This window comes from Microtus ochrogaster, unplaced genomic scaffold (genome assembly GCF_000317375.1).
Source record: "Microtus ochrogaster isolate Prairie Vole_2 unplaced genomic scaffold, MicOch1.0 UNK18, whole genome shotgun sequence".
NCBI lineage: Eukaryota > Metazoa > Chordata > Mammalia > Rodentia > Cricetidae > Microtus > Microtus ochrogaster.
In genome coordinates, this window is record NW_004949116.1 from 1,302,300 (window position 1) to 1,329,632 (window position 27,333).

A 27,333-nucleotide genomic window follows, 5' to 3' on the forward strand; every position below is an offset into this window, starting at 1 on the left:
GGGCACTGCCCCCTCCCCCAGGGTCTGTGATGAGCACTGGGCACTTGCTGGACTTGGTTGGGATTTGATCTTTTTCTTTAAAAACCTACTATGACCTGAAGCAGCAGACAGGAAAGGAGAGCGGCCCCTCTGTGTCCAGTCAGAGCCAGTGCCCTTAGGTCAGAATGAGACACCTGCTTCTCCAGGGCTTTATAACCAAGGGAAGTCGGCTGTGCTGGGTCATTGAAGATGTGAGCTGCAGAAAACTTGTGCCATTTGAGCCACTCTACTGCTGCAGTGCACTGTTATTCTATGATCTGGTTGTCGTCGTTCATAAGTTTCTCAAATTTGGAATTATCAAAACTAACAGTTCTCCACCTTGTTCACCTTTATCAGTAAGCACCAAAGATAACAGGATGAGTCTGAGTGAATCCCTTAGAGCCCTGTGGGATATGAGCAGTGAGCTGGAGGTAGTACAGTGGACAATGCAGGGGAGAAGGGGGACGTGTTTGGATGGTATCCCACTTGGTTGGCACAGCAGTCTGTATTCCACCCTTCAGGCCCTGCTCCTCTTTCAAGGAAGTTGCCACAGTTTAGTGGTTACTGGTGACAGTGCAGTTGAGGACGCTGAGGCAGGAATGTATAATGTAGATACTTTGAGTGAAATGACTCCACAACTGGCCAGTGTCGCTACACCTGAACCCATTGGTGGCTGTCACTGGGAAAGGAGGAGTCTCCTGAGTTCTGACAGCTTGTTGGGGTTGTGCATGTAGTTTGTAGCCTCTCCATGACAGTGTACATTCCGGAGAAAACTCTTGGCCAAAGGATTCTTTCCCTGAACCCAGTTGGCAGTGCAGAGAATAGTTTCTTGATGGGGGTGGTCATAGTATGAGGTACAGTCCCTCATCTTCTCCCTTCACCTCCCCAGGAGAAGTCCTGGTGTTCCTAGACAGCCACTGTGAGGTGAATGTGATGTGGTTGCAGCCCTTGCTGGCCGTCATCCTTGAGGATCCACACACTGTGGTGTGCCCCGTGATTGACATCATCAGCGCTGATACACTTGCCTACAGCTCATCCCCAGTGGTGCGGGGAGGTTTTAACTGGGGGCTGCACTTCAAGTGGGATTTAGTTCCTGCATCTGAGCTGGGAGGAGCTGATGGAGCCACTGCACCAATAAGGTAAGAGAGGTTGACAATTAAATAGATCTGAGTCTATTAAAAAACAACAGTTGGTGGTGGTGCACGCCTTTAATCCCATCAGAGGCAGGTAGATCTCTGTGAGCTCAAGGCCAGTCTGGGCTACAAGAGCTAGTTCCAGGACAGGCTCCAAAGCCACAGAGAAACCCTGTCTCGAAAAACCAAAAAAAAAAAAAAAGAAAGTGTCAGTGTCCATAGTGCTGTGTAGTTTGTAGAGGGAATAGGTCATGTTTCCTGGGGAAGTATGGGTGCCCCCATGTGCTGGGTCTTTGTCAGGCTGAGGAGTGTTTTATTAGACTTTAGGTGTTTTTGTTGTATTTTGGAATATTTGCATATCCATAGTTGGATATTTTGAGATGAGACCCAAGAGTAATGCTCTTGTATTTCTTTTTTTTTTTTTTTGCTTTTGTATTTCTTATTTTTGCACAAGACCTGAAGGTAACTTGATGCAGCCTTCAGGAACCTTTGCAAACAAGAAGTCATGTTAATCTTTTTTAATTTTTCATACAATATATTTTGGTCATATTCTTTCCCCTCACCAACTCCTCCCAAATCTTTCTCCCTACCCATTCACCTTCATATTCTTTCTTAAAAAACAAACTCAAGAACAAAACAAAGCACATACAAAAATACCCACACCTCTCCAAAGAGTCCTTTTTGTGTTGACCTATTCCAGCGCATGGGCCTGCTTTGGGTGTAGTTGATATACCCAGTGTCATGGCATTGAAGAAAAATGATTTTCTCTTTCCTAGCAACTCTTTCCCAGTTGCAAATACAGTCTTGGCTGTCTTATTTTGAATTCCTTTGAAGATGCTTTCTTTCAAAGTGTTTTTCAGACATGTATAAATAGGTTTTGTTTTTTAAAGACAGACGGGGTTCATATAACTGCCATACATACAGGATTGGGGATTGAAGCTAGGGATTTCTGCCTGCTCTACAAGTCCCCTTACCAACTGAGCCACATGTAGTCCATGTGTAAATGGCTTTTAGAGTATCTAGTTTTCTCCCAAGCTTTCAATCTTCTCTTTTTTCTTTGAGTATATGGAACAGTTTTCAAGTCTGTTTGGTAACTTCATAATTAAAACGTTCACATCTATTTTTGTTATAGACTGTTTTTCTTTTCTGTGGTTTATTTGCCTTCCTGGTTTCCTGATTATTTCTGTCTGCTCTTTTGTCAGACATTCTAGAGTCCTTGTTGAGTATTCTTCCCCTCTGTAGGCAGTTGGAGCGGTAGAACCCACCCATGGATCCTAACTCCAGGTCAGGAGGTCAGATGTCTGGAAGTTGGAATTGAGCCTTTGAGTAGTGCCTGCTGCAGCTTTTCTCATTGCAAGACAGGGTGCTGCACCCTCAGCCGTATGACATTGTCCACTGCTGGCAAGCTGCTGTGGGGAGGGAGGGGTGGAGGGAGAGACCCTTACGTGTTTTAGGAGTTAACAGAATCCCTGGCCTTAAACCAGATACCATGCGTCTACCCCATTCACATGCCAAGTATGATAGCTCTAAACATTTAGAGTTCTAAAAAAATGCTCTAACATGGATATCACTGCTGGCACAGTCATGCATGGGAGAGCCCCTGCTGACAACTCAACAACTGAGTGTGTCTATGGCAGGCCCTAGAGTCAGTTTCTGTACGGTCTCTACGAGGCCATCCAAAGAAATTGTAGTCATTTGAGTTGAGTTTCTAACTTGGGCACAGTAAAAGTACTTTTTTTTTTTTTTTTTCGAGACAGGGTTTCTCTGTGGCTTTGGAGCCTGTCCTGGAACTACCTCTGTAGACCAGGCTGGTCTCGAACTCACAGAGATCAGCCTGCCTCTGCCTCCCGAGTGCTGGGATTAAAGGCGTGCGCCACCACCGCCCGGCTAAAAGTACTTTGATACTTAGAATGTACCCTATAGCTTGTTTCCTATTAGATGAAAATGTTACCTTTTTATCTGTTATCCTTTTATTGTTTACCTTTTCTCGAATGACAGCTAATCTACTGTGTCCCAGTGTCGCAGAGACTTTAAACAGAAGGTTAAATGAGCTCAGGTTGTGGTCTTTTTCTAGGTCACCTACAATGGCTGGAGGATTGTTTGCAATGCACAGACAGTATTTCAATGATCTTGGACAGTATGACAGTGGCATGGATATCTGGGGAGGAGAAAATCTGGAAATCTCATTTCGGGTAATTTTGATTTTGTATGTGTTCTGTTATTAAATTGTCTGTAATGGAATATAATTGCATTTTGGGGCAAACAGAACCTTCTGAGCAGGTAGGCCCCCACCACCACACTGGACCTATCCGCCACAGCACAGTATTTATACACACCTCCACAGTGCTTTAAAGGGCAGTTTTTCTCCAATTTTTTTTCAGGTTGAAAGTTTATATAGATAGATATCATATAAACTTCAGTTTTTCTCTTGTTCTTTCATCTCAGCAAAAGTAAAAGAATCCCATAAATGTTTTTAATATTTATTTATTTATTATGTGTACAGCATTCCTTCCATGTGTGCCTGCAAGGCAGAAGGGGGCGCCAGGTCTCCTTATAGATGGCTATGAGCCACGATGTGGTTGCTGGGAATTGAACTCAGGACCTCTGGAAGAGCAGTCAGTGCTCTTAACCTCTGAGCCATTTCTCCAGCCCCAGAATCCCATAAATGTTAAATGTATATACACTCTCAGAGATGACATGGCATGTATATTTTCTAAAAATTTGTCATTGCTTAATTTTATTCATTATTTTGTTTTATCCCTCATTTTCTTTTTTATTAAGATTTTTTAATAGTTTTTTTTCTCATTTTACATAGCTATCCCCATTCCTACTCTCAACCCCTCCTGCTTCCTCCAACTTCCTTCCACCCCACCTCCCCCCATTCACTCCTCAGAGGGGGTAAGGCTTCTTCCCATGGGGAGTCAACAAAGTCTGACACTTCAGTTCCGAGGCAAGACCAAGGCCCTCCCCCTATATCTAGGCTGAGCAAGAAATCCCTCCAAAAAGACTACACTCCTAGATGTCAGTTCCAGCACTAGGGACAAATCCTGGTCCCACTGCCAGTGGCCCCACAGACGCCCAAGCCTCACAACTGTCCCCCACATTTAGTGGGCCTAGTTTGGTCCTATGCAGGTTCACCTGCTATTCGTCCAGAGTCAGTGAGCTCCCACTAGCTCAGGTCAGCTGTTTCTGTGGGCATCACCATCGTGGTCTTAGGTAACAGTGCTTCCCTGTAGATCTCTGTGTCTGCTTCCATCAGTTGCTGGATGAAGGTTCTATGATGACAATTAAGGTAGTCCTCAGTTTGATTACAGGGAAGGCCAGTTCAGGCATCCTCTCCACTGTTTAGAGTCTTAGCTGGGGTCATCCTTGAGGATTCCTGGGAATTTCCCCAGAGCCATGTTTCTCAATAACCCTTTAATGGCTCCCTTGATCAAGGTATCTTTTTCCTTTCTCTTCCTTACTTTCCTTTCCCCTTCTTGAGCACCCCATTCCCTCGTGTTCTTCTCTTCCATCTTGTAATGTGTTGGTTATGCTCGCGTCTGTAGTTCCTGTTCGTTTACCCAGATTTTCCACTTCAGAATTCTGTCTGTGTTTTCTTTATTGCCTCTATTTCAGTTTTTAAGTCCTGAACTGTTTGAGCTGTTTGCTTTACCTGTTTATTTTTTCTTGGGTTTCTTTAAGAGATTTCTTACTGATATTTTTCCAATTTTTTTCCATTTTCTTCCATTTCTTTAAGGGAATTTTTCATTTCTTCTTTACGGGTCTTTATCTTCTTCATAAAGTTATATTGAAGATTGTTTTCTTCTGCTTCTTCTGGGTTAGGATAAGATGTTTAAGTTCTTCCTGTTGTAGAACTACTGGGTTCTGGTGGTGCCGTATTGGTCTTTTTGTTGCTAGAGGTGTTCTTACACTGCTGTCTGTCCATCTTTTCCTTCAATGGGTGCCGATGGGACCTGTGCTTCAGGGGGTCCCCCTTCCTCCAGTCGGTAAAGGTGGGATCTGTGGCTTAGGCAGTTGCTCTTCCTCTGGGTGCATGTAGCACCGTGCCTCTAGTCTCTGGGGCTCCTCCAGGGGCAGTCTGGGCAAAATCTCTAGTGGTCCCGGATGTGGTGGAGAATGGTAGTGGGTATGGGGAGGTTGTTTCTGGGGCTTGAGGGGGTGGGGGTGGAGGAATGGGTTGTTCCATCCAGGACAAAGGCCTAGAGAGCTGAGCCTTAAGTGGGGACCCAGCCGCTTCCCTCTCCAGGAGCAGTTTGGGCCAAGGTTCCAGCTGGCACACATATGTTTTAAAAGAGCTTTCTGAATGTTCTTTTGAGAATCGTGCATGCTGTTGTGTAAGGCACTCATGTGGAGGCCAGGGTGCAACTTACAGAGTTGGTTCTCTCCTTCTGCCACGTGCGTTTTGGGGTTGAACCTCAGTTGTCAGGCTTGGTGGCAAGCACTTTTACTCACTGAGCCACCTTGCTAGCTCTGTAGCCAAGTACTTTTGAACTTGTATAATTTAGAAAAATTACTTTTTGGATTTGGGGAGATGGCTCAGTGGTCAAAGCACTTGCCCTGCAAGCAAGAGTAGAGAAGAGTGGCTCCTTAGGACCTGTGTACACGTCAGGTTGACACGGCTACTCATCTGTAATTTAGCCTTGGAATGCAGACAAAGGATCCCCAGACAAGCTGGCTAGTGAGACTTGTTAGGGTCCGAGAAAAAGCCCCCAAAGACAACCAACAACCACATATGCAATAACAAAAGCGCTTTATCGATTCCAATGTTGGGGTGGCAAAAGAGTGACCCCCAACGAAAGTCACAAGCTCCTTTTAAACAAAGGGGAATGCCAGAGAGGAGGGATTCATATGAACTGATTGGTGGAGAAAAGATTAGTATGAGGGTTGACTGGTGGAAAGTCCTAGTATTAGGGACCTTCCAGCAACAGGGTAGGGAAAGCTATCTTTAGCCTGCAGAAATCGGGGGGGGGGCATCTGTTGAGCTAGCAGAGGGGCTTTTGGGACCTGCTGATCCAGCAGAAGGGCTTTTAGGGTGCTTGCTGATGGTCACCCATAAGTTACGGTTAATGAGACCTGTGTTCAGTTGTCCCATTCTAGTGAAGTCAAACTAAGGCCTGGTTTCTGTCTGCTGCTCCCCCCCCCCCAACCTTTTCAAGACTGTCCATACTAGTGTAGTGTGGGAAATCCTTCTGCATATGTGTTGGTTTTATTGGTTAATGAATAAAGAAGTTTGCTTGGCCTATGATAGGACAGAGTAGGGGGGAAACTAAACTGGATGCTGGGAGAAAGAAGGCAGAGTCAGGGAGCAGCCATGTAGCCCTCCAGAGACAAAACCTTGCCAGTAAGCCACAGCCATGTAGCAATACAGATTAATAGAAATGGGTTAAATTAAGATGTAAGAGCTAGCCAATAAGAAGCTGGAGCTAATAGGCCAAGCAGTGATTTAATTAATACAGTTTCTATGTGGTTATTTCGAGTCTGGGCAGCCAGGAACAGTCAGTCTCCCTACTACACTAGTGAGCTCTGGGTTTGATTGAGACCCTGCCTCAGAATGATAAAGTAGAAGAGTGATAGAGGGACTCACACCTTCAAAAGACAGATTATTTATTAGTTATGTATATGGATGTTTTGTTTGCGTGTACATCTAGATACCAGAAGAGGGCATCAGATCCCTCTATAGATGTGAACCACCATGATGCTGGAAATTGAGCAGGAGACCTGGAAAAGTACCCAGTGCTCTTAACCACTGAGCCATCTCAAGCCATCTCTCCAGCCCCCAAGATTCCCAATATTAACTTCAGGCTTCAGTGTTCATTCTTCTGCATGTGTGCTGCATATGCAGGACCACCATGCAGACATCTAAGAAAAACAAGTTGTTTATTTTCTTTTATACACTGTTTCTAAGAACATTGGCTGGGTACACACCTTAAATCCCAGCTCTTGGGAGGCAGAGGCAGGCAGATCTCTGAGTTCAAGAGATCTACAAGAGCTAGTTCCAGGACAGGCAAGAAAGAAAGTACATGAAAAACAGAAGACTAGCTAATAAGCATTCCTGTCCTAAATCCTTAAGATCAACAAAGGATGATATCACAATTCAGACACACGGGAACAGATGAATGTTTCAGAATTTGCTGCCTTTTTCATTTTAGGAAGACCTAATTTTTAAACGCCCCCTACTTTCTTCTGAGTACATGTTGTTGCATAGCCACCATTCATGGAATGCGTGTGCTGCTTCAGTGTGAACTGACAGTCCATTTGCTTCTGGCTAGATCTGGATGTGTGGCGGGAAGCTCTTCATCATCCCTTGCTCGAGAGTAGGACACATTTTCCGAAAAAGGCGGCCATATGGATCTCCCGAAGGCCAGGACACCATGACGCACAACTCCCTGAGGCTGGCACATGTCTGGTTGGATGAGTACAAGGTGAGTGTCTGCCTTTTTCCACTCACATGGTTCTCTTGGCTGATCCTCATTGCTGTGCCATTTCTCTCTGGGCTTCTTTTTACCCAGGATTCACTCAGTTTTGATTCTCACCTGACTTTTTTGCATGTGACCCTGTAAGCACCGGAAGCAGCTCTGTTTTAGAGTGCTGATCCTTCTGGGCCCTTCAGGGTTAAGGACTCCAGAACTGGGCTGTGCTTTCTCATCCACTGGGCTACATTGCTCACTCAGGATTCCTGTTGCATTTCTTTCCTACCTTATACAGCTTTGTTTTCTTTGTAGCCCCTCTATCAAGTATAATATGTGTGTCCATTTTAAAGCATTTTGTTACAACAAAGAAATACTGTATCCTTCATGTGCCACCTCTCTATCCATAAGCCCTAGAGAACCACATCTGTCTCTTGGCTCCACAGTCTCTTCTAGACCTCTTGCACACGTGTGCCCATCCCTGTGGCCTTCCCTTGGCATCTGTGTTTAGGCTGGTCTCAGCACTCCAGTAATTCTCATTGTTCAGGGACACTTTTTTTAAATTTATTTTTTTATTTTTTTTAATTTATTTATTTATTAAGAATTTCTGCCTCCTCCCCGCTACCGCCTCCCATTTCCCTCCCCCTCCCCCATCAAGTCCCTCTCCCTCATCAGCTTGAAGAGTAATCAGGGTTCCCTGACCTGTGGGAAGTCCAAGGACTGCCCACCTCCATCCAGGTTTAGTAAGTTGAGCATCCAAACTGCCTAGCCTCCCACAAAGCCAGTACGTGCAGTAAGATCAAAAACCCATTGCCATTGTTCTTGAGTTCTCAGTAGTCCTCATTGTCCGCTATGTTCAGCAAGTCTGGTTTTATCCCATGCTTCTTCAGACCCAGTCAGGGACACTTTGTCAGTGTGGTCATTCCCTGTTGTTCACATGTTAACTCCTATTAAAACGCTGCTGTGATTAGTTGTGTGCAGTTGCTACTGTTGGAATGGGTTGGTCTGATACTCCATCCTTGTGCCTTCATGTTCTGGGATTACAGGGGTGCATGTTCTGGGATTACAGGGCTAAGTACCCGGCCTCTTATTTTAGAGACAAACAAGATGACTAAGGGAATATACAGTGATCTGCAACCCTGTGAGGTAAATGTAAATAGCAGCAGATACCCAGACTGGAGTGCTGAGGAGGGAGCAGGGAGCAGAGACAGGGGCTCAGGATGCCAAGCTTCTGTTTGTCTCCTTCCCTCTCCTAATGCAGAGCTTTGTGGGGCTCAGCTTGTTGTGAATTGTTATCATCTCTGTGTGACAGAGATCCTTACAATGTGGGTTGCTGACCTCTAGGTTCTGCCACCCACTCAGGTTTGCAGGGTCTAACTCATTTCCACAGTCAGATAAATACAGACACTTACTGTGTTTGCTGTGTAGACATTGCATGCCTGAGCAAGGAAGCAGCAGTTGCTTTCCTGTTGAATGCAGTTGAAGAACCTTGTGAACACTCCCTGTGGAGTACAGTGCTTTGAGCTGAGGGCCGAGCTTCACTGTTCTCCAGAAGCACTTGCCTGTGACTCTGGGCATCTTTTTAAAGTGAGTCAAGGTTTGTCAGAGATAAAATTCAACTCTTTTAATGGCAGGGCTTCGTAGCCAATACCTTTAACCTGGCAGAGGTAGCTAGTGTTTGTTTCAAGGCCAGTCTTGTGAGTTCTAGGCCAGCCAGGGATACACAGTAGATTCTGTCTCAAAAACGAAACAAAACACCCCCCATCATTATGAGCTTGAAAGTGTCCCACTATGTAACTGTCCTGATGAAATCATAAATTACTTCATTGTGTAGTGAACTGTGTCAGTTTTTGAAAGAACTGTACAGGCACAGACCAGTGTTTTTCACATAAGTAGTACATGTTACAAAAGTCTTGTATGTGTAAAGAGACCCTTCAAAGAGGAAGCAAGACCAAATGTGAATCTCACTGGTATGATTTCTTATTTTATAATTAAAATGTCATTGTTGTAAGCTAGGCATGCTGCTGTGTAGTGGTCACAGGAATGTTAGAGGTTAATTCTGGGCTGCATGTTTGCACTATCTAGAAACTACATAATAACTTTATTATATTAACTTTAACATAAGAATAACTAATAGTTTAAAAATATTCCTTCTATTTCTACTACATTTTTCATGTGGTTGCACTTTTCAAACAGTGAAATGGCTCAGTGGGTAAATATGTTTGTCACACAAATACGACAGCCATCTTGATTCCAGAACCCTACCTAAAGGGCATGCACCCTCCATTAGAGTAAGCTTGCAAGCAACATACAGAGTCACGGGAAATGTACATTTGCACAGATAAAGTGAGTTTCTAGATGAGGTGGTGGTGTATGCTTTTAACTCCAGCACTTAGGAGGCCAAGACAGGTGGTCATTTGTGAGTTCAAGGCCAGCCTGTGGTCTACAAAGCGAGTTCAGGACAACCAGAGCTACACAGAGAAACCCTGTCTTTAAAAAAAAGAAGTTTCTGCTAATGAATTAAAAAAAATTAAAAGTGTTGGGGTTTTTTTTTTGTTTGTTTGTTAGTGGTACCGTTTTTTGTTTTTTTTTTTTTTTTACATAGTCTTACCATGTAGTCTTGACTGACTGGAGCTGCTACATAGACCAAGCTAGTTTTGAACTCAGAGATCTGCCTACTTCTGCCTTTCTAGTGCTGAGATTAAAGGTGTGTGTTTTAATTTTTTTCTTTTCTTTTTTTTTTGAGACACGGTTTCTCTAACTTTGGGGCCTGTCCTGGAGCTCTTGTCTACTAGCTCTTGTAGTTGGCCTCAAACACATAGAGATCTGCCTGTCTCTGCCTCCTGAGAGGCAGAGTTGGCTCAGTTTTAGTTGGTATCCATGGGACCATGGATCTTTAGCTCATTTTGAGAATAACAGAGGCAAGAGTGTGAGTCACTCCTCTCACACAGAATCTGCTGTATTCTGTAGTATGTGTTGCTGCAAAAAGGCACATGACCACGGCAACTTTTCTAAAGGAAACATTTAATTGGGGTGGATTACAGTTCAGGGGTTCAATTCATTATCATCACTGCAGGAAGCAGGACAGCATGCAGGCAGACATGGTGCTGGAGAGGGAAGTAAGAGTCCTACATCTTCTTGCAGGCAATACGAAGTCAGTTGAGACATCAAAGCCCACCTCCACAGTGACATACTTCCTCCAACAAGACCACACCACTCCAAAAAGGTTTCAGTTTCTAATAGTGCCAATTCCTTTGGGGGGCATTTTCTTTCAGGTCACCAAATCTGCTGACTTAAAGAGTTTCCTTCAGTTTGTCTTCTGTGAAATCAAATATATCCTGAGTTTATGTTACTGTTAGTGCCAGGCATGTAGAAAGTTCCCATTGATATTTTGACATTAAGAAAACATAGGACTGTTTTCCTCACAGAATGTGTAATATATTTCCACATTTTTCTTTTTTTAAACTTAGGAGCAGTACTTTTCCTTAAGACCTGATTTGAAGACCAAAAGCTTTGGAAATATCAGTGAGCGTGTTGAATTGAGGAAGAAATTGGGCTGTCAATCATTCAAATGGTATTTGGACAATATTTACCCTGAGATGCAAATACCTGGCCCAAATGCCAAACCTCAGCAGCCTATCTTCATCAACAGAGGGCCCAAGCGTCCCAGAGTCCTTCTGCGTGGACGGGTGAGACAGCAGTCCTGTCTGAGGGTTTTGTTGGGAGGCGTGTAGCAGGCAGTTTTCTTGAGGTTCTGTGATAAACCATTTAGATTTAAGTATATTCTTTTGGGGATTTCCCCCTACTCAAGTAGAAAAGCTTGAAAATTTTGTGTTTGCTGTTTACATCCAGGTCAAGATGTACTTACTGTGTTGGAGGGACTGGGACCTTATGTAGCTTATGTATTAGCTTCCAAGAGTAGAGACACAATGGGGACAAAGGCAGTGTGAGACCTGAAATGGTTCCTCAGAGGGAGACAGATGAGCAGCAAAACGCAGCAGTGGTTACTGTTCAGTTTGTTCGAGGAACCGACTTGAGACAGATTGAAGGTGACAGTTAGGTTGGTGTGACATGCGGTGAACTTCACACCCAGTGCACTGGCTGTCGTCAGAGCTTAGCAGAGGCACTCGGTAGACCCTTTCTAATTGCGCTCACAGCTTTTGGGGTCTGCTCTTCTGAGTAATCTCTAAAACTGGCATTTTGAATGCTGGGGAGACGGCTTAGTTGATAAAGCACTTTGCAACTCAGAGTGAGGATTTGAGTTTGGAGCCTTAGAACCCATGAAGACCCTGGGCAGTGATCCACATGTAATTCCAGTGCTTGGAAGGCAGACAGGATCCTTGGAGCAAGCTCATTGAGCTCTGGTTTATTTGAGAGACCCTGTGCCACAGTGAACAAGGGAGAAAGCTTGTTCGTACAAACTTGCACATATACAGGTGTGCCTGCCCACTCCTGTGCATACCCCCCACAGACAGGAAGTTGTTCAGACTCCTAAGGCACATCTCCCAGCTTTTTGTATTAAATTGAGCCTAGTACTTTTCTCCTTGTTTACTTTATAAAACCCCAAAACAACTACCAACATGTTTATTGGGTCTTTTCTTAAGTAAAAAAATTAAGTATTTTGTGTCCATATAGTTGAAATCCCTTCCAGCATAATTCTTGGTCTGTGTTACTGTTGGAAGGTCTTGGTGATTCTGTACTTCCGAGTCAGCATAAACATAGTGTACTTTAAAAAAAAAAAGTCAGACAGGGTTTTGTTGTGTAGCACAGGTTGGCCTCAAATTCATGATCCTCCTGCTTCAGTTCCATGAGTGCTGGGATTATAGGCCTAAGTCACCAGGCCTGGCTTCATCTTAGCTCCTAGGTTCTTACTTGGAAGAGTATTTCTCATGCCAAGCACACATCCCTCAGGCACCAAGTTGTCTGCCTAGGAGTCCTCAAGAACACCGTTCTCTTTTGCAGCTCTACCACTTGCAGACCAACAAATGCCTGGTAGCCCAGGGCCGCTCCAGCCAGAAAGGAGGCCTGGTGCTGCTTAAGGCCTGTGACTATGGAGACCCGACTCAGGTGGGTGATGCCTCCCAGTGCATAGCCGCTCTGCAGAAGGAAAGCACATGTGGGCAGATGCAGACCATCAGACTTCTCTTAAGTGACTCTAGAGATCATTTAAAATAACTGCTCTGTCTTCTCTGTTTCTCTGCCTCTGATCATTGCTTATCAATTGTTTAGACCTTTGTGCTTTTTACTGTGGTATGGGGAGTGCTGTTCTTCAAACCTTAAGTCCTCAGTAGAGAAGCAGTCAGATTTTTCTGACCAATTTTTACAACTCATTAGAGGACATCTCAACAGAATTTTGGTTTACTCCAGCTACTTAATTCCAGTTAGTTTGTCTTTTCAATATTAAATATTAAAATGTAAGCAAATAGCATTTCAGTTTGTTACTGTAAGTTCAGGCTTGTTATTTGATGGCACAACCTAAAGTGATTTAAACTCCCAGCTGTCAGGACTGCCTGTGTTGACTGTCACTCATTTCATTGGTGCACTGCTATCACACAGGGATGGGAAAAACACCTGGGTCTTTTGATAAATGGAATGTATACTTGGACATTTCTAGAACATACTGCCTTAAAAAACAAAATATCAATTTCTTATGTGAGTGCACACATGGTGGTAAGAGGACAAGTTGCAGCAGTCAGTGCTCTTCTCTGATCACGTGGGGACAGGAATGGAGCTTAGGTCATTGGCCTTGGCAGCGGGAGCCTTTTCTCCACTTGCCCAAGGTAAATGGTTTTAAATGATTGTAGCCATGCAGGATTACACTGATACTATAGCTACTTATTATCAAAGCCTAATAAACGATGCACTTCCTCAGTCATACTGGCTTCAAGCGGCCAGTACAGGATTCAAGCAGGGCTTGCTTTCTAGTCCCTGGTGGAGTTCCTTTTGTGATGGCACCTGTGGGAATTTTCTCACTGCATCTGTATTCATCCTGTTTGAGGCCTGGGCCAGAAACCAAGATTATGTGCATCCACACCAAAAGGGAACGCTGGCCCAGGCCTCACAGCAGACATTGTGAGCTGGAATTGGGGTGTGATATTTGCAGAAGGGCTGGACTGGAACAGCTTATGCACATCATCCAGCAGATGAGGACTGTGGTAATAATCCGCTTTACAGGTCTCTGAATTAAGGAAACTGGAAATGATTTACAGTGACACAATCACTTTTATTCAGTTAAATCAACAGTCCCCAGTGACCCTGAGACATCTTTTGGCCTCCCTTATCTCCCAGTTCACTGTTTCAAAGACCACAAAGAGCACATTGTGAAGTATTATCCAGGCCCTCATTCAGTACCTAAAGCAACACTTGTGTCGTTTTTTCAAAATCTTTTTTGTTTGTTTTTATCACTAGATCTGGATTTATAATGAAGAGCATGAGTTGATTTTGAACAACCTCCTTTGCCTCGATATGTCAGAAACTCGCTCTTCAGACCCACCTCGACTCATGAAGTGTCATGGGTCAGGAGGATCTCAGCAGTGGACCTTTGGGGTAAGGCTCTTGCTTATAAACATGGGCTTTAACTAGTCCTAATGGTTCGACATCTTTCCTGCATGCTGCAGGAATGTTTGTTTTTAAATAAAAAGTCCTTTTTTTTTTTCCTTTTTTCCAGAAGAACAATAGGCTATACCAAGTGTCTGTTGGACAGTGCCTAAGAGTGGTAGACCCGATGGATCAGAAGGGCTCTGTTGGCATGGCCATCTGTGATGGCTCCTCCTCCCAGCAGTGGCGCCTAGAAGGTTAAGGTGGGCCCTGGATGGAGACAACATAATTTGCCAGGTTTTGTCACACCTGCCATAAATCAAGGTGCTTTATGAAGGATGCTGCAGACCCCAGCAGACAAGAACCTTGGTAGAAGGTGACCATCACAGGAGCAGAAGGTGCTTCACTGGGACTCGGGTTATTTCTGAGCTGCTGCTAAGGGATTCTTGTTTATCCAGGGAAAACAAAATAAATATCAGGATTTGGGTCTATTAGTACAAACCCAGGAAGCAGACATTTGTATTTATTTACGTTTCTCTCATTCTCCTTTGGAGAGGGAACGGTTTCTGTCTAATCAGGAACTTGTTACAATTTCCTTTCATAGAGGACTTCATAGGAGATTTTTTTTTAACTATCATTTGTTTAATGTTTCTAATAGATTTTAAAACTGGTTGAATGCATATTACTTTTAGCTTCAGAAGGTATCATGTATATTTAAGAGGCATTTAACTATTATAAATTATTTTAATGACTTAATAAGCTGTCTACATTAAATAAAGGATCTTTTTGATCATTTAACTATGATTTATGTCTCTTCCAGTATATGGAAGTTTCTGTTCTGTCTGGTCCTGCAGATGTTCAGCCCCAAAGAAACACAGAGGCTTATATTAATTAATAAACCATTTGGGCTATTAGCTCAGGCTTATTACTAACTAGCTCTTATAATATAAATTAACTCATTCTTATCTATGTTTAGCCACATGGCTTGGTACCTTTTCTCATTAAGCCATTCTTCTCTTGCTTCCTCTGCATCTGGCTGGTGACTCTCTCTGCCTTTCCTCTTCCATAAATTAAGTCTGTTGCTCTGCCTATATTTCCTGCCCGGCTACTGGCCAATCAGTGCTTTATTAAACCAATGAGCGATAAATCTTTACAGTGCACAAGAGCATTATCCCACAGCATTCCATCTTCTGACTTGCTGTGGGGCCAGCCTGTAGTCTGGATGACCTAGGAATATGATGGGAAATGCTTCACACATGGGCTGACAGCTCACTAAGCTAGATGGACGGCAATTGCTAATTTCAGTAGCGGTTCTTAGCTTGACCTGAGTGAATTTGGATACAGCAGTCTGTCTGTGACACTCTTTTCTAAAACTGGTAAGAATCTCAGCTGGAGAAAAATTTCATAGAAGTCTGTAAATAAGCATGAAAATACAAGGTGATTTCCCCTGCCTCAAATTTCTATTTCTTAGGTAGGTAAAATCTGATATAACAGAAGCTCAGTGATGTTATCTCAAAGCACAAAACTATTTAAACCCCATTTACATCTGTGATCAGTATCCCAAGTATTTAACCTGTCATAGATTTCAAAGAAAAGGAAGCCAAGGGCAGTGAGTGGATTTAAACCCAACAATAGCAATGGCCATGTTAAATATTGTTACTGAATGTAAAGTTTCCTTTAGAAGGCTAGACTGGATAAGAATGCAGGACCAACCTACAAGCCACTCACTGTAAAAATGAATGGGCAGCAGACACTGTAGTAAATGGACATCATCCACATGGGAGCTGATGAGGGTTCTTGCCCAATGACAGGCTCAATTCATCTACAGGAAGAATCCCAAATATGTGCTGCCAAAACCTAGGAACTTCAACAAGCATATCTGTCTACAGTTACTGTGAGATATTTCAGCATGCCTTTCAAAACCCAAAACAGGGTGCTGACATCTTAACAATACACAGTATCACTAGGCTGATCTGATTTGGGAACTCTCCACTCAGAACCACAGCATGTACATATGTCCAAGGTGTCAAGTAAAAATGACCTATAAAGAACAGGAGAATTCTGGGAAGACGATCAGTCTACAGTTGTCATCCAGATACAGGAAGCAGATAAGCTAACAGAAGTTATGAGTTAATAAGAAGCCTGAACTAATAGGCCAGTCAGTTTATAATTAATGTAAAAAATGAACTATAAAACCTTCCAATAGTTTGAAACTGATACACTTTCACTTGCTGGTCAAAGAAAAAAAATTAAAACATTGTTTTAAAATTCTAATGATGAAAACATAGTAGAATGTGTATGGCATGCTACCAGGTTACTTGGAAATTTTATAAGCAGTAGTCATTCACCTGTAATAGAGATTAATTTTTTAGTGATCCTAACTTAGAGAAAGCAAATTTGAAGCTCAAGGAAGAATATGAAATGTCAGAAAAGAAATGAAATAGGAGCCAAAAGGAAAAAAAGTTGGTGGCATCAGGAAGAATGGCAACCAGCCCACAGATATGAGTGAAGGGAAGCTCATATGTGGGGGGCATAGCAGAGTACACCACAGAGCCAGTCTTACAAAACCAAACCATCCCCTGCTGTTCAGCCAAGGAACTCACACTGCCCAAGAAGGTTGCACTCAGACCAACTGGAAATGGCAAAAACAGTTGGATAGGATATGATAAAAACTACGGAGAGATGCCCAGAGAACAAAGCCAGCAAGAGAGCTAGATGGAACACTGGCCTGTCACCAAGCCTCTCAGTTGGAAGAACAGTTGCAGCATCTGTCTACCAAAGGACTTCAAAGAATGTAGAAAACAACCACAACTGCTCCAAGGATCCCAATCTGAAGTGACAGGCCCTGAGGTTCCTCTGCCTTCTGACTCTGGATTCTCTGATGGGACATACTTGAGTGCCTTCATAGGGACGCCTTGACAACTGAGTCTGAGATGAAGTCGTACATCTCAGTCTAATTTTCTGTATAGAATTCTGCCCCCCACCCCCCGCTTATTTGTTGATGATACAGCTTTAATCTACATCAAATAAGTATTCAGGCCAGGCCAGGCAGCATGGCTGTGCAGATCTTTGATTATAGCACTGAGGAGACGGATCTCTGTGATCCAGAGTTATACGAGGCCCCACCACCACACACAGACAGTACTCAATACATAACAATATATTACCAACACAGAATGGGCTTGTTCTGTTCAGGGATTTTGCCCAAATGTAGCCTTATGTGATACCTGATGTGTGGCGCCTCGATGAGGCTAAACTTCTTTAAAAGGCTATGTGTATTTAAATGCACTTCCAGCTTAGGATCTTTCTCATTTTCAGGAGGGCTTATTGGGACATGGCTCATCATAAATCAAAGAACTTCCACACATTAGAGAATTCCACACATAAGCTACAAAGAAAGGAGCATAGGCCAGGCAGTGGTGGTGCACGCCTTTAATCCCAGCACTTGGAGGGCAGAGGCAGGTGGATCTCGATTTGAGGCCAGCATGGTCTACAGAGCAAGTTCTAGGACAAAAAATCAAAATACATAAAAAATTACAAAAGGGGTGGGTTATACTGTGCATATGAGTGGCAGTTTGAGAATGAGGTGGGGCACAGAACAGACTAAGGCCAATGTGACAAGGCTGCCAAGAAGCTGCATCTCAAACTGAGTGCTGGGAAGTTTGCAGAGTTTGCTGCAGCTGACCTTTTTAGGTGATAAGAATAATTGAATAATTCTGGAGGATGTGTACTAATTCAAAATTATTGTGCTAATGACTTAGGGGCAAAGAGGCAACTATAACAAAAAAACAGGCCAGTGTGGCTAATGTTCAGTTCAGGTCAATGCCTCAAGGAAACCAAATGTTTACAGGGAGCTTCCCCATCCACACACCAAGAATACACACAGGCCCCTGCACTAACCTGGCTTTAATGTGAGTCCTGGCCTTGAACTCTGGGCCTCACATCTGCAAGTCAAGTACTTTATCTTCTGAGTCATCTCCCTAACTCCAAATATGTACATTTTACTGGAAGAACTGGTTGTACCTGGACAAAATTAAACCTTAATTCTCTCCATCCTTGATTGAACACATTTATTTCAGGTCAGATAGGGATCTGAACATAAAATAAAAGCAAAAATGCAGAGTATCTTCATGACTTCAGAGTAGGTAAAGATTTGCCAAACAAATAGCCTTAAGATGTTAACACAATGGGACTTAATCAAGAGTCAAGCACATGTTCAAAGACAGAATGAGAAGATGAAAAAGCTCGAGATGTTCAATGCCCAGTTTTTACAATGCACAAAAGGACTTATTGAATATTTAGATGGGAGTGCTGTGTACACAAAGTTCATAATATGAAAAGGTTCTCAATGTCACAGTCACTGATGAAATGCAATTCAACCACATCAGATATCATTTTACATGCATTAACACAAAACAGACCACCCCCTACCGGGGGGTGTATTTGTGAAAATGTGAGATGTGGAGATGGGTGGAGATTGACAAAGGCTGTAGTGAAGCTACAGAGAAACCCTGTCTCGAAAAACAAACAAACAAAAAAAACAAAAAAACAAAACAAAACAAAACTTTTACCTGTGTGTGGCGGAGCAGAAACACACCGTGGTGGAACAATTGCCTTTATGGCTGAAATGTAAGACAGATTGAGATCTCCCAATGGCACATCTTAAATTTTCCAATTTAACACCAGGCTAGGTGAGGAGTATAAACCACAGCAGCAGCTCTTTTCACAGACTGGGTCGTGGTAACTGAAGGAAAGTATTCCTGAGAGAAAGCCTCATTTCCTCCACAATCCATTCCATAGCCTAGCAGCAGATTGGTAGGGTGGCTCTGAAGAAAACAAGCCTTGGCATGAGGCTTCTACGGGGCCAGTGAGTGAGCACATTGCCAGCCTCCTGTTCAGCAAAAGCAGTGTTTGGTACACAGTCACCATACTGCGGAGACTTGAGAGGTCAGAAAGGAGAAAGGAGGACAGCTGGGGGGTGGATGGTGTGGAGGAACTGAATGCTTTGGGAATTTGTAAGTAAAGCTGGGCATAAATCCCAAGAGGAATTTTAAGATTGCAGTAGCTGCAGTAGGTCCATCGAGGAAAATGGAGCAAGGTACTTAACTTTATTTTCATGGCTAGATTGAAATTGAGTTGAAAGAATTTTCTTGAAAGCCGTATTCAAAACTTAAGCTCTGTTCTTCAGAACAGAGAAACTTTTTTTTTTTTTTTTGATCTTCGAGACAGTTTCTCTGTAGCTTTTGGTTCCTGTCCTGGAACTAGCTCTTGTAGACCAGGCTGGCCTTGAACTCAGAGACCCGCCTGCCTCAGCCTCCAGCAAGTGCTGGGATTAAAGGCGGAACAGAGAAACTTCCAAACCTAAAGCAAGAGCGCTGCACAAGAGGATACTGACATGTGTGCAGCCACTCTGGGGAGACTTCTGCATATCACATACAGGCTTAACAATCAAGACTGGGCGCAGACAGGGCTGCTGAGAATCAGGTTCGTTCAGGACATCTTAAGGCACTTTTAGCAGTGACACTTCTTCAGCATGGTGCTAGGTTCCCACAGTGATGGCAGGCACACAGAAGCAATGTCAGTTTGCTCACCTGGTGAGGGAACCACTCCGCTTGGCGCTTGGCGTCTGTGTCTGGTTTCCTTGGTATACAGCAAAAACTTTTAGTTTGTCAGATGAAGGTGGTGTAGGAGGTCCTTCTGTTTATGTGTTGCTTTCCTTGGTTAATCAATAAAGAAACTGCTTGGCCTGATAGGGCAGAACTTAGGTAGGCGGAGAAGACAGAACTGAATTTTGGGAGGAAGAAAGAGTCAGAGAGAGCTGCCATGGAGCTGCCAGGTCAGACATGCTGAATCTTTCCCAGTAAGCCACAACTTCATGGTGATATATAGATTATTAGAAATGGGTTAAATTTAGTTAGCCAATAGGAAGTTATAGCTAATGGCCAAGCAGTGTTTTAATGAATACAGTTTCTGTGTGGTCATTTCGGGTATAAGCTAGCTGGGCAGCCAGAACAAAGTCGTCCCCCCCCCCCCATACAACATGAAGGGCTCATCCCAGAAAGCAGAGTGGTCTCTAACCCATAAACAAGGGTTAGAGACAAGTTTAAAGGAGCAGCATCACTCTAATAAACACAAAGGCATTTCCTCCCCTCAGACTCCTGAAGGTCAATGTGTCTTGGGGAAGAAATGGAGCTCTGAACCTACCATGTTAGGGAAAGGGGGCTTTTGGGAATTTTGATTTTTGTAGCTTCTTCATTCCTGAGAGATGATCTTGTTTACATATACATATTTACATGTATGTGGTCTACACTGGTCTGAAACTCACAAACTCCCTGCTTCACATGGGATTCAAGGTATGTACTACCATATCTGTAGTATTCATTCTGCTAGGTCTCTACCATACAAAGTAAACTCAAAAAGGAGCTTGAAGAAAGGAAAATAAAACAAAAACAAAACCTGTCTAGGTGGCCTAGCAGCAGACACCTGCAGTCCTGACTTCTCAGGAGACTGAGGAGAAGAAGGCGAGAGAGAAGGCTGCTTGAGCATGGGCAGCACACTGAGACTCTGTCTCAGACACACTCCCATAAGCAAACAAGAAGAGGATTAAACAAGCAATTAAGCATGAAGAATGATCTGTAACCTGCCGTGTTATGTGCCTAACACAAGTTCTCTCCTTATTTGAGAGAAGGGAGCCCACATCCAGGGAGCATGGCTAAATTTACACCTGAACGTCTAGACTCCAGTAATTCTGGCAGACACCACGCAGAACCAAACATGACCACAGTTCACGAAACAGATTCTATAGATGTAAAATATTTTATTTGTAAATGGTGATCTTCTAAATCTGTGTCCACAAATTCCAAAACCCATAACACTCTGTATACTTCAAAAAATTCAATTTTTTGCCAACATTAGATACTATTATACAGAACAGAAAACAACAAAAACCCGGTAGGACAAATACTGGTAGGATGTCAGAATATTGTACAAGAGAAGAAAAATATTCAAGAAACAAATTTCATACAGCTATTTATCAAGAGAAAAATATATACAATTGATTTATTCTGTAAGATAAAAATACATCATGCCATATACATTACAAGCTGAGAGCTGTGTCACTGAATGTACTCACAGCTCACAGTCCACTTGAATTGTGCACACAAAAACTTCATTTTATACTTAGCTTGTGAAGTGTCAGTACCAGAATTTTAAGTACAAAATAAAAAGCTAACCTGGTTCAAATGCTGATTAAGTTTCTACAAGCAAACACAAAACAGTGTGTTTTTTTATTAAAGAAATGTAAACAAACAGTTCATACAAACACATTTTAAAATTACATCTTCGAAAAACCCTATTGCCGGAGTCCTGCAGCTGGGAGCATCATCACGTCTCTTTCACTCTCTTTTTTTTTCTTTTTAAATTTTTATGTTAAATAGAAGGCTAAGGAGTTGGGTTAGGTCCCTGCTACATGACTCTTATGATTACATAATTCTGTGTGGTCGGAAACAAAGTTCTAATCAAAACTACTTTTGCTGAAGAAAAAAATTCAGCCTCCATTTGGGTGTGTGTTTAAGCCGTTATTCACAGTTATCACAAATTGTAAGCACAAAAAAACCTGACTGAAGAAGTAGGGATGCAACAATATAATAGGAAACAGTTTAAATCACCAGCAGCTATAAAAGTTGTAGTTGTAGCACACGCGCTGCTCTGTCAGAAGTTAGGTGTAGAAAACAAGCACTAAGAGACAGTTTCCAAAAAGCCCAGAGACACCAGGGCAAAATTTGGTTATTACGTAATTATAATGGCATATTTAATAACACAAAATTATATTGTAACATCCCTACCACGGTTATAAGCACCCGAGCTGCTGCAGCGCCTGGTAGCATTTGGTCAATAACTATTTTATACTGTTTTTCTCAAAATATTTACATATTTGTACAAAGTAACAGGGTTTGTTAGTTCTGCAGGTAACAGCAGCAGCTTGGCTTTCTTCTAACTTTTATTTAAAAATAGCTTCATTCACTTATTCAATAATAAATACAAAAAGTTTCTCTTATTTTACAGAAATCAAAAACTACAATAAACTGACTCATGGAATCAAGTATTCAAATGTATTTAGTGCAAGTTATTATCCCTTAGCTCTATCCCTAAGGAAGTCATCTCAGTACATTCCTTGATCAGTGGTGTCCACTTAGTTAAACTCAGGGCCTGCCCCTGTCAGTAAGGCGTGGCCAGCACTCTGGACAGCCCCCTTCGCTGGTGATTTCAGTCTTACATTCATAGGAAGGCCCCCAGCCTGGGGCAGGGCAGCCACCGGCTCTTTGCCCCAGTAAAAGTTTCTCCTTAGTGAGACAAAAACAAAACAAAACCCACCCACAGGGAAACAAAAGGAGGGAAAGAAAGAAAAAGAAAAAAAAGTGCTGGACCATTCTGTGACTCTGCTGACCTCAGTGCACAGCAAGGCAGCCTCAGCTGGCTCCCTCCCTGCTGTGCTTCCTTCAGACAAAGGCCGAGGAACCAGAGCTTCCAGAAGCTGTTTTTCAAAAAGTCAAAAAACAAAAATATCTTTCTGTCTGTAAAATCCAATGAAGTGTTGAGTCGCCTCTTCCTAGGGACGAGCCGCCCGCTGAGATAGCAAGGAATGCATTCAGTTCATCCACTTCCGGCAATTCACCGCTCCACAGTGACATGGAATCTTGTGCTGGTCATCTTCAAAGTCAAACTTATAATCATAGCAGAGCTGCCCATGGCAAAGACACGGTGTGAGACAGGGCAGTACCCCACTTCCAACTCTCTCGTATTTTAAAACCAGCAAGAAAACAAACATAAGCCAAAACTGGGTCTGTTGAGGTCCCAATCAACCTTGCGAGAGGATGGAGTGAGGTGGTGAACCACAAAAGGATGTGGTAAGTACCATACATTAATAGGAAGTAGATCTGCGAGAAGGTAATGTGGATACTGTTTCTATATCTTCTGGTGTTCTCTCCATCACTTTTGGAAAGATGAGGACTAACACTCCCTCAAATCCTAGAAGGCTACCCTGGTTTGGTCAGAGATGATCTTGCCCTTGCCAATATCATGGCCTTTTCCTTCTCTTCATGAGGATGGAAGCTACATCTACTGAAAGGCCCTACAGACTTATTAGCTTACTAGAATTTGGCACCATGGAGAGATGAACATTGCAGATTTGCCATAAAAATGTTCTAGAGCTACATCCAATCCCCTTCATTGCCTTATACCAACATCTGTACCTGGTCTAACATCTTTGTGATTTTAACAGTTTAGAATGTCCATCATCCCAGACCTATCTTCAGATAGTGTCTAAAACCTACCAACACTTCATGTCTCACCAATTAAAGCACTAATTGAGCACTTTCTTTTAACCTTGTAATGACAAAGTCAATGCCATCTTTTCCACAGTGGAACATGATGGAGTTCAGGGTATACTGAATCTGTTTTGCCAACCATGGCCGCTTGTATTTGGCTCAGGATAAGCTAGTGTTCCCCTCAGAGAAAGAGTTGTTCTGGATCAACATTCAAGGCTATAGAATTCTTACTCAAATTCCAGACCAACCAAATGGATGGGAAGCATTAAGAATCCCACCAAATAAGCTTTACATCCTTGCCCCCTCTACCTCATAAAACCATAAAGCCAAGTGAGGGGCAAGACACAGTAAATGTCTTGGGTCTTGCCTAACTCAGACATCAGACAGCTATGCTTTGAAAAGAAGCCACTGCCTTTTCTTAGGTGTTTGCTGAGTTCTTCTATGGAATTAAACAATATGTCTCCATTTTACAGAAAACAGGCTTGGCAAAGCTAGAGGGTGTGTGCAAAATGATACAAACAGGAGAGTCACAAGGGTGGGCTCTGCAGTGCCTGTCCTGGAGTGATGAGACCTGGGTCCTGGCACCAGGATATTCTTACACGTCTGTTACTGTGAATGGTGAGCTTTAACCTCGCTTCATAAGCATGTTCTTAATTTTAAAAGCACATTCTAAAAGGACCAAGTAAATAGGTATGATCTCACGCTCTGCCCACACAAGACTGGGGCTTTGTCACAGTGAGCACACCCAGGCTTCCCAACACTGCAGTCTTCCCAAGAGCTTGCCCTTGCCATGGGCACCAATTCCAGACTTAGGGCACTTGATTCAAGGTGCTGATGCTACGTGAAAGTCAGAGGTGGGAAATGTAAAGTGGGCAATTAGGAATAACAGCAACCTTAGGTGAAAAACTAGTTCAAAGTCACCTCTTTGAGATACTAGAAACAAATGTCAAGTCTTACATGAAACATTTTAAAAACAGAAAACACAAAACACCCACATATATGATGTGAAATTTTCTAAGTGTGCACATAGTCAGGAGCATGTGGCTCTCCAAACTTGTATCTGCAACCCTTCCAATAATATATCATGTGAGTTATCAAGTTTGTGCAACTGCCAGAGGCGGCAATTCCATGTCTTACATGTCCAATCAGTGGCAGGCATCATCTTGAGAGGGGTTTGTCAGACTGCCCAGATCAGAGAACAAAGGATGATCCTAAGACGTGTGTGGTACTGTGTGGTAGGTTTCATGTTGCTTTAAGAACTACCGCATGAAAGAAGCAGGCATTTGAATGTTTGAAGTGAGATGAACAGATGGCAAAAACTTTCTAAGAATAATGTGCTAGAAACCCCAGGTCCATGAACTGCTTGCTACATCCTGGAACAGACAATAGGCAGATTCCCTCTCGGCCACCCCTTACCTCTTCTCCTTTCTGGATTCTTCTGTTGGAGCTGATGATAATCTTATGTCCTCTCTCAAAGGTCACTACTTCAGCCACACAGTTAGGGGCGCATGAATGGTTAATATATCTGCAAGACAAATCAGAAAACTGAACATGACAGCAATAAGAGCATTCCCCTCTAAAGGAAACTAATGACATTTCTATTGATGTTTTAACAAAGCAAGTACAAAGATTCCAGTCCACACTGCACAGCCAGAGTGGGGACACTTCCATGCAAGCAAAGTCTTCTGGACCAATGGTGGTCCTGCCTCACCTTGCAGGCCCTCCTGTGAGTGTAGCATCAATCACGTGGTCATTGTCCATGCGGAACATGTACACACCTCGGTTCTAAAGAGAAGGCAGGCAATCATCATTGTGATCTGAAGCTCCTTCACTTCAACTCATAGTCTGTGCTGACCAGACCCCTGGTCATTCCTGTGGACCCTACCAAACACAGCTGATGCATTGCTGGTGGGTAAGAGAAGGGGTTTTGTAAAGCTGGGGGTATTAGTCTACATATGGGCAAGTAACACCAACTACAAAAGATGATGGTGAAGGGAAGAGACAAGAGCCAGGTGAGAGTCTACAGCTATGGCTTCTGCTCACAGCTGAACACACATGGCTGTGCTCATCAAATGTCTGTTTGTGGTCAGTTTATATAGTACCTGGGACTCATAAAGCTTCTCTTTCCTGTTGGCAACTTCATTTCGAATAATTGTTCCAATGTACTCAATGACCATGGTGTGTTTTTCAATGTCTCTAGCAGCATACAGGCCCAGTCCCTAAATGGAAGGAAAAAAAGAATTGTACACATTCAATATACTCGACAGACCTTTATTTTCATAAAAACGTACTGCCCTTGGAGTCTTATCAAAAGCCATATTTAAGATTTCATCTACATTCAAGTGAGGGCTACTGACTGTATTGTTTTCTGAAATTTAAAACTCTGACAATCCTGCTCCTTTCAACTTTACATTATTACATTGTTTTTGTATCCTTTTCACTCTGTCCTCAGGCATGGATTATTGCAATGCTAGTGGGAGCAGATTAGCTATCTTTGAATGACTGATTAAGCTCCCACAGAAGGACAACTTAGGACACCCCTCTGTTCTGCCTTTCACTTTGGAAGGCCACAACAGAAAGGACCTCACTAGAAGTGAGGCATTGTCATTCCCACCCCCAATACAGTAAGCCAGGTAAACTATAGTTGACAAGCTGCCCATCTGTAGCATCCTACACCAGCAATGCCAAATGGATTAAGACAATGTCTGTAAATGCTACTGTGAACTGGAGTTCCCACTAGGCTTGCTAAGTTATCAGTCAGGTAAGCTAGTGCCTTCTATATGAAGTTAGCCCAAACTCCATAGAGTAATACATTTGATAGAACAGGAAAGCGGGACAGTGGTGGCACACATCTTTAACCCCAGCAGTCTGGAGGCAGAGACAAGCGAATCTCTGTGAGTTCAAGGCCAGCCCAGTATACAGAACTAGTTCTAGGATAGCTAGGGCTGTTACACAAACCCTGTCTTGAAAAAAACAAAAACAAAACAAAACAAAAAAACAGGAAGTAGAAGAACTATAAGGGATTATGAACATTACAAAGTAGTTTCAGATTTGACTCTCAGTTTCCTAGAAACAATGGAATAAGGCAAAACAGAAAACATTACTTTGCTCTAATTACCATGAAAGGTGGAAAAATGTACAGGATATAGCCCCCTAACCTCACTACTGGGGTTTGAACCTAGGGCTTCACATGTGCTAGGAAAGTGCTAACATACATTCCCATATCTTTATACATGTTTTCAAAGGGGATCTCACTAAGCAACTTGTGGTCCTCCTGCCTTAGCCTCTGAGTGGCTGAGAAAATCTGAACTGCCTAAAACACTGGTGCCTTATTTGGCAGCTTATACTGTCTAGGCTGTGTCTGGTAAATCCTGTAATGCAGTCTTAGACGGGGTAGCAAATGAAGTTGTGGGAAAATATCATACTCAAAAAAGTAAGTAAATAAATACAACGTTCATAGGTAATCTGCATTTTCTTGCCCTAATTTGAACTTGTGCTTTTGATTCTGACCAGGGAAAAAACTGGGGAAGAGAAATTGTGACACTCAAGTCCTGCTCATGGATTCTGAAGGAGTTGGCAGTCAATAGATGTCTTCCTGTCACAGACTCATCTTTAAAAAAGAAACCAACTTATGCAGTTTGAATTGTTCCAGGTGTGACTCAGATGTGAACCAGAATATAGAAAGAATGTCAGTGCAGATCAGTATTGTTTGCATCCGCATAAGCAAGTAGTCCAAACTGAGGCCTATTCTGAAAGCCTAAGGTACAATAATAGCAATGGTTGCAAGATCAAATTTAGCACAGCAGGTTATATACTAAATGGTATTACTATAGCAGGCTGTACAATGAAAGGAAGTAAACAACTGAAGTTTTTGTAAGGATAAAAAACTAGAATACAACCAATGGTATG

At 42.8% G+C, this 27,333-nt stretch overlaps 2 protein-coding genes across 15 annotated transcripts in view; one reads left to right on the forward strand and one right to left on the reverse strand.

Moving 5' to 3' along the window:
* Galnt11 (polypeptide N-acetylgalactosaminyltransferase 11) overlaps window positions 1-14,961 on the forward strand; it is a 37,825-nt gene extending 22,864 nt beyond the window's left edge. For all 5 annotated transcript variants that reach the window (XM_026789390.1, XM_005367445.3, XM_026789391.1 and 2 more), the window contains 7 exons: window positions 908-1,157; window positions 3,226-3,343; window positions 7,424-7,576; window positions 11,032-11,250; window positions 12,524-12,628; window positions 13,970-14,107; window positions 14,229-14,961. In XM_026789390.1, coding sequence (XP_026645191.1) covers window positions 908-1,157; window positions 3,226-3,343; window positions 7,424-7,576; window positions 11,032-11,250; window positions 12,524-12,628; window positions 13,970-14,107; window positions 14,229-14,360 — 1,115 coding nt within the window. In that variant the 3' untranslated portion in view covers window positions 14,361-14,961. The remainder of the gene's footprint in view (window positions 1-907; window positions 1,158-3,225; window positions 3,344-7,423; window positions 7,577-11,031; window positions 11,251-12,523; window positions 12,629-13,969; window positions 14,108-14,228) is intronic.
* Window positions 14,962-20,895: 5,934 nt separating this feature from the next.
* The window catches only part of Kmt2c (lysine methyltransferase 2C), a 171,816-nt gene continuing 165,378 nt past the window's right edge, over window positions 20,896-27,333 (reverse strand). For all 10 annotated transcript variants that reach the window (XM_013353872.2, XM_013353875.2, XM_013353876.2 and 7 more), the window contains 4 exons: window positions 25,527-25,643; window positions 25,136-25,209; window positions 24,841-24,949; window positions 20,896-22,838 (listed from right to left, as the gene is read on the reverse strand). In XM_013353872.2, coding sequence (XP_013209326.1) covers window positions 22,746-22,838; window positions 24,841-24,949; window positions 25,136-25,209; window positions 25,527-25,643 — 393 coding nt within the window. In that variant the 3' untranslated portion in view covers window positions 20,896-22,745. The remainder of the gene's footprint in view (window positions 22,839-24,840; window positions 24,950-25,135; window positions 25,210-25,526; window positions 25,644-27,333) is intronic.